General features: G+C 37.5%; 1 protein-coding gene across 2 annotated transcripts in view; it reads right to left on the bottom strand.

Annotated features, from left to right (window-relative positions):
• Positions 1–18965, bottom strand: part of MOSPD2 (motile sperm domain containing 2) — a 57063-nt gene that overhangs the window by 8813 nt on the left and 29285 nt on the right. For both annotated transcript variants that reach the window (XM_063449021.1, XM_063449030.1), the window contains 7 exons: positions 18343–18381; positions 16554–16678; positions 15567–15743; positions 5459–5571; positions 5028–5124; positions 2776–2872; positions 1751–1880 (listed from right to left, as the gene is read on the bottom strand). In XM_063449021.1, the coding sequence (XP_063305091.1) occupies positions 1751–1880; positions 2776–2872; positions 5028–5124; positions 5459–5571; positions 15567–15743; positions 16554–16678; positions 18343–18381 (778 nt within the window). The remainder of the gene's footprint in view (positions 1–1750; positions 1881–2775; positions 2873–5027; positions 5125–5458; positions 5572–15566; positions 15744–16553; positions 16679–18342; positions 18382–18965) is intronic.

Below are 18965 nucleotides of genomic sequence, written 5' to 3'. Positions count from 1 at the left end.
ATACATATATATATATAGATATATATATATATACACACATATACATATACACATATACATATACATACACATACATACACACACGTAGTGAAACAGCCTGACTAGTTACGCTGGCAGAAAGACAGGGCACTCCTGGCACCATAACCACTACAGAACAATGTAGGAGTTATGATGTTTGAAGCATTCCATTGATAAAATGCTTGCAGTTTAACACTGTGGTCCAAGATTGGACTGATAATAGCGAAGTTAACTTCTGTATTATCTGAACAGCAAGAAGTGCACACCTTTACATGGTGCATAAGTTCAGGTTTTTGTCAAAATGCTCAAACTGTTTGACATTCAACCATCAGTGGCAAATCAAATTACAAGAAACAAAGAAGACAATGCAGCAGAAATGTAGGTATAAATAAGAGTATTGAAGTTCACTGCAAACCATTCATGCAATGTAAAGTACACACCATGATAACACACAAGGAGACAGGAGAACACCCACAGAGTTGTCCTACGGTTTGGGCACATTGTAACCTTCCATCAAACGCAGGACTGCATGAAGGACTTGGTAGGAGGTAAATGAAAATAACTATATTGTAAATTAAATCCATATTAGTATGATCTACTTCTAAGGAAAATCAGTTGCTAATACAGTGAGGTTTGTTTTCAAAAACACCAAACTTTAGTGAATTGAAATATGAATTTTAAAATGTAGGTTAAAAGCTTGGTGATTTTTGTGTGTTGAATTTTAAACTTCAGAATTATGTGAATTCAATTTAAGTTGCCCTATAACATTTGAAGGAAAACACAAAAAAAAACGAAAAAAAAACCACACCCTATTTTGTCCATGTGTTACTTTGTAAGTTTAGAACTAAAGGTCCTAAGATCACTCTTAAACTTAGAATAAAAATCCCCAATGCAGCTTGATCCTCCAGCTTGATGCCAGTCAAATGTTTATCTTGAAGCCACACAGTACATGTGCGGTAATAAACATTATCCTTCAATTCAATGCTTTTCTATGAAAAGCACATTGCATGCACACACATCCTATGTCTAGGTATATTTTGCATTCTTACGCTGGACATAAGCTAGAATATCCTAAATCCTTTGTGGCTGCTGGACTGGCATGGGAATTGCATACAATGAACAAAAAAATGCCACAGCAAGGCTGTGCCCATGTGCCCCGAAATCCCTTTGTTAAGATTAAGTGATTTTCATGCTTAAAACTTTTAAGGTATTTAAAGTCAAAGGAGCATTCTGCATCCACAACTAAATTCTATTTCATTCCTGTTTTGTGCATTGGTAAAATTAACATTTCTCCAAATGCATAACCTTTCATTCATTTACTTTTGTATCTTAATCTGCAACTAATCAATATTTTCATACTGAAAAGTTTCTGCCTAGATATCTAATTTTTTATTATGTTTTTGTTATAAACATTTGGTTATGTATAATTTGAGAGAAAACAAAGCCTTTGAATCTCAGAAGAGCATTAGGCTGATTACATATGTAATTTATTTTTTTCTGCAAAGATATTTTAAAAGTTTCAATGCAGCGATCTTCAGTGTAATATTATTTATAAATGAAAATTTTATATATCCAGGATATGTATAAAAAAAAATTCACAGCCCAGTACAATACGTAGAAACAACAAACATGTAGGTGATATTCCAAATTTACAAAGAAACATACTGAGACAAGTTGAGTGGATGCCTAACGGAACAAGGCTTCTAGTAAATGCCATGCAGAGCAAACATACCGATGCTCCATCACTTTACTCCTTGGCACCTCCTTCCAGAAATGCGCCAAATCCTGGGCACTGGTTCCATTAGGCTGTTCCATCTCTGCAGCCATCACTAAGAAACGATCTTGAAGCGAAGCAACAAATGCTTGTGGAAAAACAAATCAATTCATTAAGATGTACAGCATATGGAGTTAAAGCGTTGAATATCATTTTCTTCTGCTCATTTATGCAAAAATCATTATAAATGTGAAACACATTTGGCTGGGAAATCTGTCAAACTCAAAGGATGCCGATATAACCTTAGCGCAATCAATCAGGAGCTGGGTTCGAATGATAATGCAAGAGCAGGCAAGGAACTTAGCTGTGAGCTAAGAAATGCAAAATTTACCTTTAATGACTTCAATCTATGCTCATTGAGTTTAAACTACAAAGTTGGAACTTGTTGGGCTAAAATCAAGTGGAAGTCACATTAAAGTAAGAGGGTGGAAAGGAGTTAGAATAAAGGTAATAAAATATATGGGAAGAGGTGTAATGAAGCACATGCTAAACAGTGAAACTGCTGTGTATACTATAGTGCCAGGAATACAAAGCTGAATTCCTGGCACTACCAACCCCTCTGCCTCCCCCCACCCTCACGCACACTCCTAACCAATAAATCAAGGGTTAAAACCCTATATTTACTTGCCTGATCCCAGTGCCGAAGCATTGAGGAAGGATGCATTGAATCAATGCTTTCCTGTGGGAAAAATCTGATGCAGAGCATGAGGACCTCCAGCATCAGATAATGGACCAAAAGTCTGTTACAATTCTGGTAGACAGCCACTAAGGGCAGACTTAGTGCTGTTTAACATTGCAGCACTAGGTGCAAAAGGGACACAGCACCCAGACCACTTCAATGAGCTGAAGTGGTCTGGGTGCCTACAGTGTGTCCCTTTAAGGTTTGCGTTTCTTTACAAACTTTGTATAAGTACCAATATTAGCTGCACAACCATAAAATAATGATAATATTGTGTACTAATTATGTGCAAGAACCCACTTACCTGCATGAAGAGATACTACTATATCCACTGTGGAGCCAGGTTCACAGCTACTGTTACTTGGTTTGACTCTGTACTTATCAGGGGCAGTTGTTCTAACCTGCAAACAGTGGAGAAGGTATTATTGTAATAATTATTAAATAAAACACTAGAATATATGTGCCTTATATAGACCATGGGGCAGTAAGGTGTCTTAATGCTGTGCAACTTTGAAATAACACTGCAGCTACAAGCCCAATATGACATTTACAAATAAACATTAATATGAAGGAAAACCTAGCAGCATAGATTACATCCTGGTGCACTATCCAGCAGATCTGCACCAGGATCCGTGCATGCACAAATAAAATATACTTCTGAGACGCCACATCAGAAGTATATTTAACCAGGACTTTTTAATCCACTAAGTGTGGACAAGGCAAAAATGTGACTGCTCCACATTCTGGTGAATTAAAAAAACCTGTTTAATATATTTCAGGTGTTTTAACTCAACTTGGATATTTCAAAGGGGGAATCTATGAGTTGTAGTGGATAAATTGCTTAGAGTGTCACTTTAAATGTTATGTTGCTATTAGGTTTATTAGGATTAATAGGTTTGCCCCATAAGCCTTTTTTCAAACTATTAAATCGGCTGAAATATTGTATAAATACTCATAAATATTAAAATATATACACAGTGATAATAAGTTAGAAAATAATGATACCCCTAGTCTGATTATTTATGTTGCTTCACGGTTTGTGAGAGTAAGATCATTGTTTTGCTATAGAACTGTCACATGTATTATGAAAATTTGTCTTATAATATACTAAATTCTATAATGTTGTTTATGTATACCATGTAAGTCTGTCAGTATCTGGATTATTATTTTTTTTTTGGGGGGGGGGAGGAATGAAAGAATACATTAAAGGGACACTCCAGGCACCCAGACCACTTCTGCCCATTGGAGTGGTCTGGGTGCCAAATCCCACTACCCTTAACCCTGCAAGTGTAATTATTGCAGTTTTTTTATTTTTTATAAACTATAATAACAACGCAATGCAATAGAGGCCACTTCCTGCTCTATAGCATAGAAAACCTGTGCTAGAGCGTTGCTGGACGTCCTCACGCTGTGTGAGGACCTCCATCGTCGCTCAATTCCACATAGGAAAGCGTTGAAAATAATTTTCAATGCTTTCCTATGGGGAGTTCTAATGCGCATGCGCGGCGCGGCATGCGCATTTGGTCTCCCTGGCCGGTGGGCGGGATCAGTCTCGCACACTGGCCGACGTAATGACTGGGGGGAGCAGCGGCAAGCAGACACCACCGCCGAGGGACATCGGCGGGGTCTCAGGTAAGTGATCTGAAGGGGTTTTCACCCCTTCAGCAACCGGGGATTGGGAGGGAGAGGGGACCTGCAGTGCCAGGAAAACGGATTGTTTTCCTGGCACTGGAGTTTCCCTTTAAAAAAAAAAATTCTCAGATGCAATATATGTTTTGCAAAAAAGAAAATGTAGGTATGGCTCACTAGTAACCCCACTTTTGAAAGGAAGCCACATTTTTGAGTAAAAAAATACCCCACAATATTTTCCTGCTCTGATGTCATCCGTATAAATAACCTCAGAATGTTTAGTGTTTCAGTATACAACAGAGCTCCACAGCATTAAAGGGATACTATAGTCAACAGAACCACTACAGCTTAATGTGGGGATTCTGGTATCTAAAGCATGTCCCTGGAGTCTTAGAACTGTAAACATTGCCTTTTCAGAGAGCGAGAACAGTGTTTACATTGCTGCCTAGTAACACCTCTATTGGCAGTCACTCAGATGACGAACAGAGGTGCTTCCTAGTCGTGCAGCACTGGCATTCAGCATGCTCTGCATGGAGACGCTGAAAGTTCCCCATAGAGATGCATTTATTCAACTAATCTCTTTGAGGAGATACTGATGGATGCAGCCAGGTGTTTTGCCACTCATACACAAGACTGATGATCTCAGCCATGGATCCGGTAACAGCAGCGATTAGATGTGGGAGAAAAGGTGAGTAACATACACTTTTCATTAACAACCACTTCAGCAATATAGTGTCAGGAATACTTTTGTATTCCTAACACTAGATTGTTCCTTTAAGACAGCAATATGAAGTGTGTAAAAGTATCACAGAGATCCAAAGGAATGAAACTCACAGTGACTTGTGATTTTACAATGATATAAATGCCATAAATAGGCTTGAAAATTATATATAATACAGATAAAGAATAATAAATATAACAAGTTACCTTAAATGCTACTGTGTTTTTTGTAACATTATTTAGAATGATTATGCATTTTCTTTCTCCACTTTCTTTGGATCCAAAGTTCAACTCTTCTGCGGGACTAAATTAAACAAAAGTAAAAAAAATAAAATGCTTCTCATAAAAAAATTAGACAGATGTTGTAGAGTGTTTTATTATCACTCTTCTCAGAATTTTTCAAGAGAAGAACATAAACTACTATGCTCATCCCTGCGGGAGTTCTACTAACAAATGCAAGATGCAACACCCCCATTAAAAAAAAAAAAAAATAAAAAAATGATAAGCAAAGTATTGCCCAACATTTGTGACGGTTAGGTTAAGATAGGCCATACTGGATGTCAGCAGTTTAAGAAACTTCTAAGAAACAAATACCAAGAAAACCAACTTGTATTGTAAACTGTGCCCTTAAATCATACCTAATGTGTAATAAAGGTCCTTTAAAAACGGCCACTGCCTTCTTGTTTTTTTGCTGCTTGATATCATTCTTGTCTCCATCTGCTTGTTTAAAATGGTCTTCTGAGTAGCTCATCTACATAAATAAAGATGCAAACAAGTCAACCATGTATAAAAAAATGCTACGCGAACCACCAAATATATCAAAAGAGGACATTATAGCAATGTAAAACTAGTATGCTTCTTTGTACGCAACTAGGTTAACAGACAGATATAAAGAAGAAACCCTTATCTAAAGAAAGTAACAGGATTATCTAAGAAATTTTGATGCATTTGGTTTATTAAAACGATGGAAAATAATTCAGCTTTAAAAGCAGATAAAGGTTATATAATTTTATTTCTTGCATTGCTGCTAAAGCATAAAAATATAAAAAAAAGACATTTTGATGTTAATCTTATTCTGTGTTACAGAGAGACATTGGCCTAAATTCTTTGCCTTGTGATGGATGACAAGGTGTGGCGTTTAGTGAGTCGGTATTTAAGGGAACACCCCATCCCTCTAAAACCACATTAGAAGCTGAATGATAATCTCAGCAATGGCCAAGTATTCAGTAACGTGGTTTCAGTGAAAGTAGAGTTTAAAAAATAAAAAATCAATTAATGAAATAGGGTGCTCCTTAAGATGTATCAAAATAGGTACACCCCAACATTAAAAATAAAGTGATAAGTTAATTACATTTTCCATTACATTCACAACCAACAACAGAAACTATTCATCTGCTGGGCATAGTTAAAGATCATGGGTAAATATGTATTGTTACAGAGGTCTTATGATTGCAGGTAAAATACAGGTAACAAGCCCAGGAACGCCATCGGCATGTTGTGTAAGAGAACCCTAGGCGCGCCTATTGGCATGTTGTGTAAGAGAACCCTAGGAGCACCTATTGGCATGTTGTGTAAGAGAACCCGAGCAGCGTCTATTGACATGTGTAAGAGAACCCTAGGAGCACTATCGGCATGTTGTGTAAGAAAACCTTAGGAGCGCCTATTGGCATGTTGTGTAAGAGAACCCTAGGAGCACTATTGGCATGTTGTGTAAGAAAACCCTAGGAGCACTATTGGCATGTTGTGTAAGAGAACCCTAGGAGCACTATTGGCATGTTGTGTAAGAGAACCCTAGGAGCACTATTGGCATGTTGTGTAAGAGAACCCTAGGAGCGTCTATTGACATGTTGTGTAAGAGAACCCTAGGAGCGTCTATTGACATGTTGTGCAAGAGAACCCTAGGAGCGCTATTGGCATGTTGTGTAAGAGAACCCTAGGAGCACCTATTGGCATGTTGTGTAAGAGAACCCTAGGAGCACTATCGGCATGTTGTGTAAGAAAACCTTAGGAGCGCCTATTGGCATGTTGTGTAAGAAAACCTTAGGAGCGCCTATTGGCAAGTTGTGTAAGAGAACCCTAGGAGCACTATTGGCATGTTGTGTAAGAGAACCCTAGGAGCACTATTGGCATGTTGTGTAAGAGAACCCTAGGAGCGCCTATTGGCATGTTGTGCAAGAGAACCCTAGGAGCGCCTATTGGCATGTTGTGTAAGAGAACCCTAGGAGCGCCTATTGGCATGTTGTGTAAGAGAACCCTAGGAGCGCCTATTGGCATGTTGTGTAAGAGAACCCTAGGAGCGTCTATTGACATGTTGTGCAAGAGAACCCTAGGAGCGCCTATTGGCATGTTGTGTAAGAGAACCCTAGGAGCACCATTGACATGTTGTGCAAGAGAACCCTAGGAGCGTTCTTGGCATGTTGTGTAAAAGAACTCTAGGAATGCTGCAGTTCACAGACTAAGAGTCCTAGGAGTGCTCCTACCTAGAGGGAAACCGAACCCTAGGAGTGCTCCTAACAACGTGTGATATAGAAAGAGTTACGTACACATGAGACCTTGATAACATCTTATTAAAGTGTAGGATAAGGCATTATCATTTTTATTACTAATCCTATATTGTTAACATGAAGTCATGAACATTAAAACTAAACTAGCTAGAGGAACAGTTTGTAAATGTATAACTTGTGTAAAACAGTTTACGAACATTAAAAGCCATGTTGGTGCCATAACTTATTATAACATTATACCATGTTCGTGCGGTAACTTATAACAGCTGCACTATATCTCCTGCCTGTTCAAATTTGTGACATACTCTACACCAAGCAAGGATAATATAAGAACTCTTTTTGTTTTTTACATTTATATTATAAAACAGGGATAGGCAACATTTGGCACTCCAGATGTTGTGGACCACATCTCCCTTGATGCTTTGCCAGCATTATGGCTGCAAAAATATGACGGAGATGTAGTCCACAACATTTGGAGGGCCAACAGGTTGCCTACCCCTGTTCTAGAACATACTTGAAAATTACTGGTTATATAACTGCATACACAAATAACATACACATTTACAATAGTGGAAACAAACACACAATGATAGTAAAAATAATTCAATGATTTGCAAGATTTTATTTGTAAAAACAGCCTGGTTTCTAAAGAACTACGGTATTGATTCTCCACAACTGGAGACAAGATGAAAGATTTAAACAGATGTTTTATTAGATTGCAGTTAATTATAAAAAGCACATGGATTCATTGGACACATTTAAATTGAGTGGCCAGATTACATAACATTTTAAAAGATGAAAGCAAGATCTGAATTTTGTGCAGTTAAAATCAAGATGCCAAACTTCCTTTGTTAAGCAGCCATTCCTTATAATACTAATTAGACATACAATTCTAAACAAGAAATCTGCCTCATAATGAGAAGATAACGTTTATTAGCAAAAATACAAAAAGCAACCCTCCCCCGATGATTAATTTAGAATACATTTTACTTAAAATTATTCCTTTTTTTTCACAAAAAGGCTAAACAAATCCAGATAACATTGGAGAATGTTTTCAAAAGCAATGTTTTGAAATGTATCTTGAAAATCAAAACCGGAGCAAATTGATACATATGGGTATACACAAAAAGTATGAAAATACAATTACACATTCACAGTCATAACTACATATGTAGTTACAAGTATGTGTGACAGAGACAATAAAACACTTGGAAGACCAATAGAAATAAACAGCAATTATTGTATAGTATATCAAATATACAAAACAAAATATCCCTTCTTAAAACAAAACAAAAAAGTAAAAAAATAAACCTCAGTTTATCCAAACTGAAGGAGCAGTCTGTCACACATAATCTCGGTATTTCAGATATTTTCTAAAAATATGAATTTTTAAACAAACCCCATGTACATGTCGAAATACCATACAAAAATGTTACACCTACTGATGGATAAAATCCACCTGCCATTCAACACCAAGTCAATATAAAGTTCTGTTACAGACTTCAAGGACATCTGAATACATTGTATTGCTTAAACTGCTCCAACATTAGAATAGATCTGTGTCTTAGAGAGTACCTGAATTGTTCAATGTTGCAATAATGATCAACAATAGAAAAAAAAAAAATGAAATTTAAGTCTAGTAGATAGGATACATAAAATCTCCCAAACTGATGTCAAAATTACAAGTGTAATACCAGGTGACCTAAACCACGGCACTCAAAGTGAGCACTGACCTGGAGATCACGTTCAGTCACAGTAATCATTTCATGCTCTGGGGAGATTCAAAGAACCCCCCGATGACAGGGAAACATACAGAGTCTGAGAAGACACAGGTCAGGTCCAGGTCTCCCTGCATGCCTAAATGCTGACCTTGATCAGCACTCTGCTGTGCAACCACTGTGTGTATAGCAGGGACAGCATGAAGGAGATCCCTCTCTCATGCTGGGATCATAGTACATATGACTCACATAGACTTCTGTACTGTGTATGCTTTGAAACCCCTCTGCTGATGTCATGTGGGTTAAGGTTAGGTTTGTGGGTGTGGGGATTTAGGATTAAAGGAAACCTAAGAGCAGGGGTTGTCAACATTCAGCCCTCCAGTTGTTGTGGACTACATTGACCCTGATGCCTTGCCAGCGCTGTAAGAGCAATATGGGAGATGTAACCCACAACACCTGGAGCTAGAGGTTGACTACCCCCTGGTTAAAAGCTTAAACTCCCTTCAATATGCCACGGGCAATAACTCCCATGATTCGTTGCCAAACAAAGCATGTCTAAGAGTGATAGGATTTAAACGTCACTGTAAATTTAATTAAAATGGCCAGTTCTGACAATGTGGATTTTAGTTCTCATCATTCTCAAACAGACTGTCTGGCTGAAAAAACAGGAGTTTAAATTTGAAGGCATGTTTAAGGCAGATATTTCTCGTCTGGCCCTTACAAAAAAAAATTCTAACAATTAAACATGAATGTGCTCCATTTAATACGTGACCCATAAATGCCAAAATAGACGAAAATTGTATTTCCAAAATCAGGAAAAAATATTTTCAGATGTGCTTCTGTAGCTGCCCTAGTTTTGTACATGATAAAATGGTTACACAATTGGGTATTTCTCCACATGCTTTTTTACCCCATCATATTTTAAAAGTACTTAAAGGGACACTATAGGCACCCAGACCACTTGAAGCTCATTGAAGTGGTCTGGGTGCAGTGCCCTCATTGCTGCCATGATAAATATTGCAGTTCCAGAGAAACTGCAATGTTTACATGCAGCACTAAGTCTGCCTCCAGTGGCAGAGGGAGCTATAGTGCCAGGAATAAAGCTTTGTGTTCCTGGCACTATAGTATCCCTTTAACAGCAGGATATGTATTCTTGTAGGGTACGGGTTGGCAAACTGTGGCACACCAGATGTTGTGGACTTGATATGTCATAGTGCTCTTACAACTATAATGTTGGCAAAGCATTGTGAAAGAGGTAGTCCAACGCATCTGAGTGTTGAAGCTGGTCTACCCTGATGTAGGTACAGTAGTGCAAGAAAGCCCTATATGTTCTTAAAACAAAAATAAATAGTAAATTACATGTGGGTACAAAATAAGACAAAGAGGAACATATGGTTGAACAAGCACATGGCAAAACTTGCAAATTGTTTGCGTCTTCTTTGCATCACAAAACCAAACCAAACCAAACCAAACAAAGTTAACACGGCGATCATTTAGCGGGATAAGGAGCACAAGGTGTTTGCAGGCCTCTTTGTTTTGTTTCTATTCTACATTTCATCAAGAAAAAGTTTTTACAGTTTTAGAAAGATGCTTATGCTACTACAGATGTGTTATATATATATATATATACACACATACTCTAGACTGGTCTTACATGTTCGTATCTTATGATCTCCAAAAGATTATATTTAAAGTATGTTTTATAGCAGTTGTAAGAAACATTTTTATTCCCCTTTGTCAGATAAATGATGGAATATATGATGGAAAATTTGAAGATTTAGTTTCCTTTTAAATGTCTGATAGAAGAAGAATCCTGTGGCTCTTTGAAAGCACTATACATTGTCATACTGGTCCAAGAAACCGGAACATCAAGTGAAACTGGCCGGGTTTACTCCACACTAGAAAATGTAACATTAGAAACAGACTTCTATGAAATAATCACTGCCACGTGGAACTCTGTTAATTACACACAAAAAGAGATTTTGAGTGGCAAAGGATTGCAGCAGGAAAAACAAGCCGTTTATAAACACTAAAAAGGTGATGCAGATAATGAGAGCAGAAGATCACTTTATGTTGCGTTAGGTTATGAATATTTGGCATTGTCAATATTTTGAAACCAATTTCAAAAGGTTTTCTTGCATTCGTTTATTCTGTGTTGATATCTTTGCCTCTAGTCATTACTGTTGTAAGTCATCTTCACATGTTAATCTTGTGACCAAGTTCCCACTGTGCAGTTCCACTCGCTTCCTCTTCTTGCAAACCATCAGACATAACAGTTACTGGCTGAGTATTTGTTGAAACCAACAGAGTGGTGGTTGGGGGGGGGAGGGAGAATAGAAAAAAAGTCAGTCAGTCAAAACTGTGAAGCTTTGCATTGTGACTACTCTAAAATAAGGTTAATAACGCATTTTGTGTTTTGTTTTGAACTTACAATTTGGTCCATAATCTGACTTATTAAAAAAGAAAAGTAAATGAATGCGGAGCAAAGGAGAAGATGGCAGCGCAGTGGAGTTCATGGTTAGGCGTAGCAGCAAAGAGAGATACAACTGGTTAATCAGAGGTCCGCTTCTTTCTGTGTCTTTCATCTTTGTCTTCACAGGGCTTCTTTGTACACGCGTGAACGACTTGTCTTAGTACACAACCAAACATAAACCAGTAGAGTCATATATTATCCAGTTCTTTAAGAAAGTCAGAAACAGAATGAAAAAAAAATAAATAAAAAATCATGAGGGGTAGAATTAGTCTTTGATTATTATTTGTGATCCCTGAAGCCCCGGTAGATAGCAATCCAATGGTTAGTAAGAATAGATCACTCCATTCACATTAGTTTATTAGCTTAAAGTAATAGAGGTAGCAAAAAGTGCATGTAGATTAGTCACTAAACACTCAAATGAAACAAATTACAAATAATATTTTAATAATTGGGGAGAAAAACAAACGTATTTCCCTTACGACATTACAGACATGATATGGACTGGAGTACAAAAAAGTGGTGTTGTTTTTCTCTTTCGCATCTCTAAATGGACTTTCATTTTGTAATAATAAATGTATTTAAACTCAAACTTAATCGTTCCCTGGATGTATGGAAACAAGAAACTAATTGACTCTGCTAACCACTCCATGTATTTCCGATGTACTATCTTAATCTCTCTATTAAACTGTAACTGTGCTAAATTTCTGTACTGTGACGGTTTACCTTGATGTCATTTATAAGCTCAATAAAGCAATACAGTTTACAATAACATGTATAAGGATTTGCTTTTCTTTACAGACTAATGATTTCTGCTTATCTTACCCTGCTACTGCCACTGCCCTTAAAGTGACTATTACACGAGCAAAGATTTATCCGGACTGCAATGTTTATGCTGATCAATTATGTTCCAATAGATAATGTGACCGTTAAATCAGAAAGAACACCGTCATCAATCACCATGCAAAGTGCTGTGGATAATGATGCTTTGTAATATATTATTATTTGTATATAAATAAATGTGCTATGCTCCAGCCTTTGGGTCCTGCAGGACACCAGGGGATTGGCTTAGATAATGTGGTTGGGGTAGACAAATGCCTAGGGATTTGCTGCAGGAAAACAGAAACAAAAACAAGCACCTTCTGTAATATCAAAAATTGTATTTTCAACTTTTGACATTCGAGTCTCCTATCTGTTCTCTGTACATGTGTTTTATAGATTGACAATAGATACCCATTAATATACATGCACTGCATCAAACAACGTGGACACCTGCTCTTTTATATCCAATGGATGTAAACTGTTAAATCCACTTCAACTTATTAATATGAAGTTGAAGAGACTAATTATAGTACAAATTGTTCAAATTGTTCAAAAAAAAAAAAATAATTATATATATATATATATATATCTTAGCAGGGAGGATACATCATTTTAAAATATGGACCAGACAGAGAGATTAACTATGTTCTACTTAATGGCTCTGTGGGCAAAGGTAAATGTCTGAATGGCCTTTGAACAGGGCATGGAAGGATGATTGCATCTTACATCCTGCAGTGAAACACCTACCACCCTCAGGGCTCACTTCACATTCAACTCAGTTAAAGACTGCCTTTTACATCCTGCAGTGAAACACCTACCACCCTCAGGCCTCACTTCACATTCAACTCAGTGAAAGATTGCATTTTACATCCTGCAGTGAAACACCTACCACCCTCAGGTACTTACTGAAGCTTGGAAGATACTCCACATCATGTATTCCCGGATTGCTAACATATTCTCATGTGTTACTATAGATTTGTTGCCAGTTATACCTGTAGTTGCCCCTGTAATTTTCTGTGCAAGCAATATGTACTATTGTCATTTAATGTTTCTGACCAATATTTCATGTAGACAGTTATTAATATTTTGGGTGATAGACCTTGGTTGCTAAACTTTTTCAATAGTATATAACACATGGCTACTTTACCCCCCCCTCCCTCCTCTCTCACTCTCCATTTCTCCTCCCCAGTTGTAAATACCGCCATATGACTGTTCTATCTAACTCTCTGTTCTTCAGGCCTCACTTCACATTCAACTCAGTGAAAGGCTGCATTTTTTCTCCCCACCCTGGCTCCCCCTAAATATTTAGCATGCTCCTCCAGCTGTTTGAGATTCTCACTCAATTACCTCTTCATTCCCTTTGTATTTTACCAATAGCTGCTTCTCTGTTAACTCTTTCAGCCATCACCTCCAAACTCTTGTCTCAAATCCCCATGGTATCCTTTAGATTGTAAGCTCACGGGGCATCTAGCCAAGCACTTTGTATAAAAGAGCTCCAATGGCTAGATATCAGCTTACATGCAGGGCTCTCTCTACCTCTTGTGTTTGTCTGTGTATATTGTACGTTTCTCCACTAATTGTACAGCGCTGCGAAATCTGTTGGCGCTTTAGAAATAGCAGTAATAATAATAATAATAATAAAAAATAAAAATGAGCCAAGATAACCATTTTTATGCAAAGACAAAGCAACATAATGCACTTTTGTTTTTCCCACTAGGGCTGCGGGGTAGTTTCCCTCATGCATCATCAAAGTTCCATCATTCAAATGACATCAAGCTGGTGAGTAATAAAATGTGGTCTGCTGAATAATGAGACCGAGGTAGCAGTGAATTTACAGTTAAGGTAAATTGCATCCAGTACAGCAGTGATGTTAACAGACCCATGAAAGATAGACAAGACATTATACCTTGATACAAATGGGGTATAGAAGCAGAAGACCTAACAAAATTCAGCTTTATCAAATATACTGTACTGTAAAAACACTGTCTCATTATGTCGGATTGATTTGAATGTGAACATTTAAATTAAGTTGAATTGATTAGGCTTTTAATCTGGTGTGTACATGCACACAAGATACTGGAACCTCAAATAAATACATATTTGATTTTGAACAAGTCATCCTATCTAATCAATTTACGCACAGAGAAAATGAAAACATTTATTACAAAAATAAATTAATTTTTTTATTGACTCTGGGAGTTGTTATAGTGCTACTTATATGCTGCCCCACACTTCATAACCAGAGGCTATGTGGGTGTTACACTATTGTAATACCCATTCCCCATTGCCACCACTCTCTGTATTGCATGGCTGTCCTTACCAATACCTCAGTGCATCAATGTAAAACAGATAATGGATACTGCACTCTCCAGGCTTTCAGAGTGCTCAGGACCTAAGGATGGCCAAGTCTCACTTCCGGATATAGAAAATAAATATGGATTCAGGCACTTAAGGATAAAAGCTAAAAATAGCACCTTTATTTAGAGAAAAACAACAGCAACGTTTCGACCCAGCAGCAGCTTGACAAAGACCCTGCTGGGTTGACACGTTGCTGCTACTTTGGCTTTTATCTTTAAATGCCTGGATGAAGATTTATTTTCTTACTAATATACTGACACATTGCCTTCACTTCAGCTTCAAAATGTTCTATACTCCCCTTGCAAGCATGAGAAAAGGGGGGGGTTGTTCAGTGACAGGGATCCGAGAGCCAAGTGGCGGGGTTCTCTTGCTCTTCCTTGTCACTCAATCCTCTGGTTAGACCCTCCGTCTAACCAATTTAAAGTGCATTAAATTCAAATTTATACATGTGCTAGAATTTCTGCTAGCACAATGTCTAGTTGCAATTTAATTATCTTTTATTTCATTCCAAATTGTGATAGGAATGACAGATGCACTTTCAAATATTTTTTGGCCCCAGCTCATAAGAACTTTGTCACTTAGTTTGGAATCACAGAGCTTGGAATTCTCTGAACAACTGCCATTTAGGGTGTGATGGACAGAAACCCCCCAAAAATAGGATATTTCTGTTTACATCTGAAGGTTTGGATGCATGTTGGTTAACAACCAGTACCATTCTATTTTTAAACAATATAGTATATTACCATAATTCACTTGTGCATACCAAACAAATGAGCTTAAAGAGATAGCAGAAAACAATAGTGTATCACATTATTGACATAAATGCTTGTGCCCTGTCACAGATAAAAGACCAGATTACACTAATTTTGTTTACCTTTTTATGTTTGACTGCACTATCCTCACTTACAATCGAATCAACTGTGTCTCTTGTATCGGACTCATTTTCATCTTTGCTTTCCAATTCATCCTCACTGGCAATTGGCCCATTTTCACACATTGGGGTTTGAAAATCATCGTCAGGTAATGGTGGATAGCTATACCTGAAAGGATCCTAAATTATAAGAAAAAGAAGGAAATAAAAGCATCATTTAGGACCTTAATGAACAACAAATGTATGGTCCAGTTGGTGTTAATGGGACTCTGCTATCCATAAAACGTGAACAACAAGGAACTAATTCGGTAAGTATCTATTTTATCTATACTGTGAGACAGCAAATGTATAGAATAACAGATCTAATCTGAAAATCAAATGTGTATCACTGAGTTAGTGGCTGTTGACAGCAACTGCAAGGACAGTAAGCCTGGTGCATATGTAAAGTAGACTGACAAACACCTTTTTGGGGCATGCACTTCATTTGTGATGTTTGCTTAAAGGAACACTCCAAGCACCATAACTACTACAGTCTTACCTGGGGTCTACCAGACGTTGCTCCCTGCAGCCTCCTCTCAGGTGAAAGCCCTCTGCCCAAGTGAAGACCTGCAGTGCAGGGCTTAGTTTGTCAGGAAATGATCAGCTTTCGCTCGCAGTCAATGAACAGGCTATGCACAGCAAAACTCCTAGCAGGAGCTTCCAGCTCACCGAGAGGCTGAACAAAGGCATGGAGTAACCATGGGTATGAAGTTAAACTGTCAGACTACTTGCTTTGGTGGGGGAGTCACCTGGCACCATAGCCACTGCATAACACTTTAGTGGTTATGATGCTTGTAATGCTCCTTTAGGTAATATGCAACATCTATGTCCCCACCCCAACCCTTACCAGTCAACTCATCTCAATTAAATACCTCCAAATGCTATATTCTATAATTGAGTGCAGCTGTTGACTCAGTGGAGTATATGGGATCTGATTTTATTTCAACTTACCGTTCCACCCATATGAGGCGGCAAGTACTCAACACTGATATAATCTTGGATTTCATTCCTGTTCACAAATTTCAGCATGTTAATGGCTTCTGGTCCAAGCCAGCCTTTGACAATTTTAAAAGCAGCTAAAAAAAAAAAAAAAAAAAAAAAAAAGTGAGTGATGTATATAAATCTCTTCAGGATCAATAACACAATAGGGTCCATTAAAACAACAAGTGGGAATTGGCATAAGCATGGCAGTGAAAGGGTTATTCTAGTAATTAGGGACAACATTCAAACATCTAAAATATATTTATAGTAGTTTGCATTACAGTGCCATAAAACACAAATCAAATCCTGATGTGTACATCTGTTTAAGGTCTTTTCAAGCCCCATTATTCAGTCAATGTTTTAACCCCTTCATAAAAAAGGGCTTAGGCATGTCAATTTATCAAGACAGCCTTGACATCTTTCATTGGGATAATTGTAATTGATTTATGTTTACAGCTTGCTCACATTAAATTGGTTCAAGTCGGCAAGCCTGTCAGACTCATTGCACCAAAGCAAAGGATGGAGAGTTAGGACTCTTAACTGTAAAACATCGGGCATACCTATCTAGTACGTGAAACAAATAAAAACTGACACATGTATGGACACAGATGTAATAAGGTCAATATTGAATGCATTTCAAAAGGGAGGAGACGCGATGGATTATCTTGCCATATGTCATTCCACAACAACTACAAGCCCTTGGTGACAATACAATACATTTATGAAAGTAGAGGGGCGTATATTTTGGATTGTGAAACATTGTACTATGAGTAATAACACGATCGAGAAGAGTCCAGATTGAAGTTACCAGTTACAGCATAGTTCTAGATTCTACATTTAAGTTTGTTTTTCATATGTTTAAAATACTTATTTGTTAAATATATGAATATGTAAAAAATAATAAAAATGCAGGGAAGTGACCGTTCCTCTTTAACAAACTGGAAGAAAACAAACTAGATTGTGCAGCAGTGATGGGTCTACCACGTATCTTACTCAGGCTCAAAATCTTTATTCCACATGTAACATTGGCTAAACATCAAAATATAAGGAACTAATTTGATATCGACCAAAATAGCCATGTAGCAATCTTCCAACTAGTCCCAGTTTTTTTTTTAATCAGGCAATTACTGATTGGACCATGATGGCTGAGGCCAACTCGAGAGATCAAACCATCTTCTCACCATAGCAATACTCCTATAGACTGTAAGCTCGTTTGAGCAGGGTCCTCTTCAACCTATCTTTCCTTTAAGTTTTCTTGTAATTGTCCTATTTATAGTTAAATCCCCCCTCTAATAATATTATAAAGCACTACGGAATCTGTTGGCGCTATATAAAAATGGCAATAATAATAATACTCTGATACATTAAGCAACACCTGCTCAAAGAAGAAATAAAAAAGTGCTCTGCATCCAGATGCGGAACACATAGCCCCGTCCACTAACCTCCCACCCACTGTAAAATGTCAACTTATCCGTTTTCTCACACCCTAAGCCCCTAAACACACATGAATAGGCTACCAACAGCCCACTTCCCACATTCACTACATGACAAACTGCTTCTATAGACGCATCGTACACCACACACACGAGCAGCATCATTTTGGTCACAGTCCGGTCTTGTTTCCAACAATTTTGTTAATTTGTCCTCAGTCTGTGAAAATTCCGCATTTATTAAAACAAAAACCTAAACTCAACATAGTATTGCATGTTGCAAACCACAGGTTATAGGGTTAGGTTCTGAACGAAAATATTGTACTTACCATTCATTATCCATGGCATCTCAAAGATTACAAGCTTGGCTGAAATTAGGAAACATTGAATATTTAAGGTCAGTTATAAAAGGAATTAGATTCACTAAAATATATTCTCTTTTTAGCATGCATATTTCTGATAAATCTACCAATATACAAATTTTATGCACGTAAATGTTTCCAATATGCTTTGAACAGAGATATTCAAGACCTTATAGATATACCCTCTATAAAATCTAGTCATGTGAACATTATTTAAAGGAACATGCATCACTTGACAATTTATTTTTTTAAACCAGCAATCCCTTTTAAACAAATATACAAACCAAAATAATGCAAGAAAAACTTTGAAAAGTGTATAATAAACATTTATAAATGTACTACAAGTTTGGTCAGATTGAATTATTGGGCATGCCCATCAGCTAGGGGAGTTCTTGCGTCTCCCTCCCTCACCCAGATCATCCCTGCAGTAGCAGGAAAGAGAAACCAGACAATTGAGACTACTCTGCATGATCACACTGATTAGACTCCTGGTGAAGAGATCTTTCAACTGCATGTTTCTAAATCTTGCAGACAAGCTCAAAACATTTTGCCAGCATTCCCAGGGATAGGACACGGATTGGTTAGATCAG

Source organism: Pelobates fuscus, chromosome 1, assembly GCF_036172605.1.
Source record: "Pelobates fuscus isolate aPelFus1 chromosome 1, aPelFus1.pri, whole genome shotgun sequence".
NCBI classification, from domain to species: domain Eukaryota; kingdom Metazoa; phylum Chordata; class Amphibia; order Anura; family Pelobatidae; genus Pelobates; species Pelobates fuscus.
Note: the sequence above shows the minus strand (reverse complement) of the source record. Positions and strands in the feature narration are given on the sequence as shown.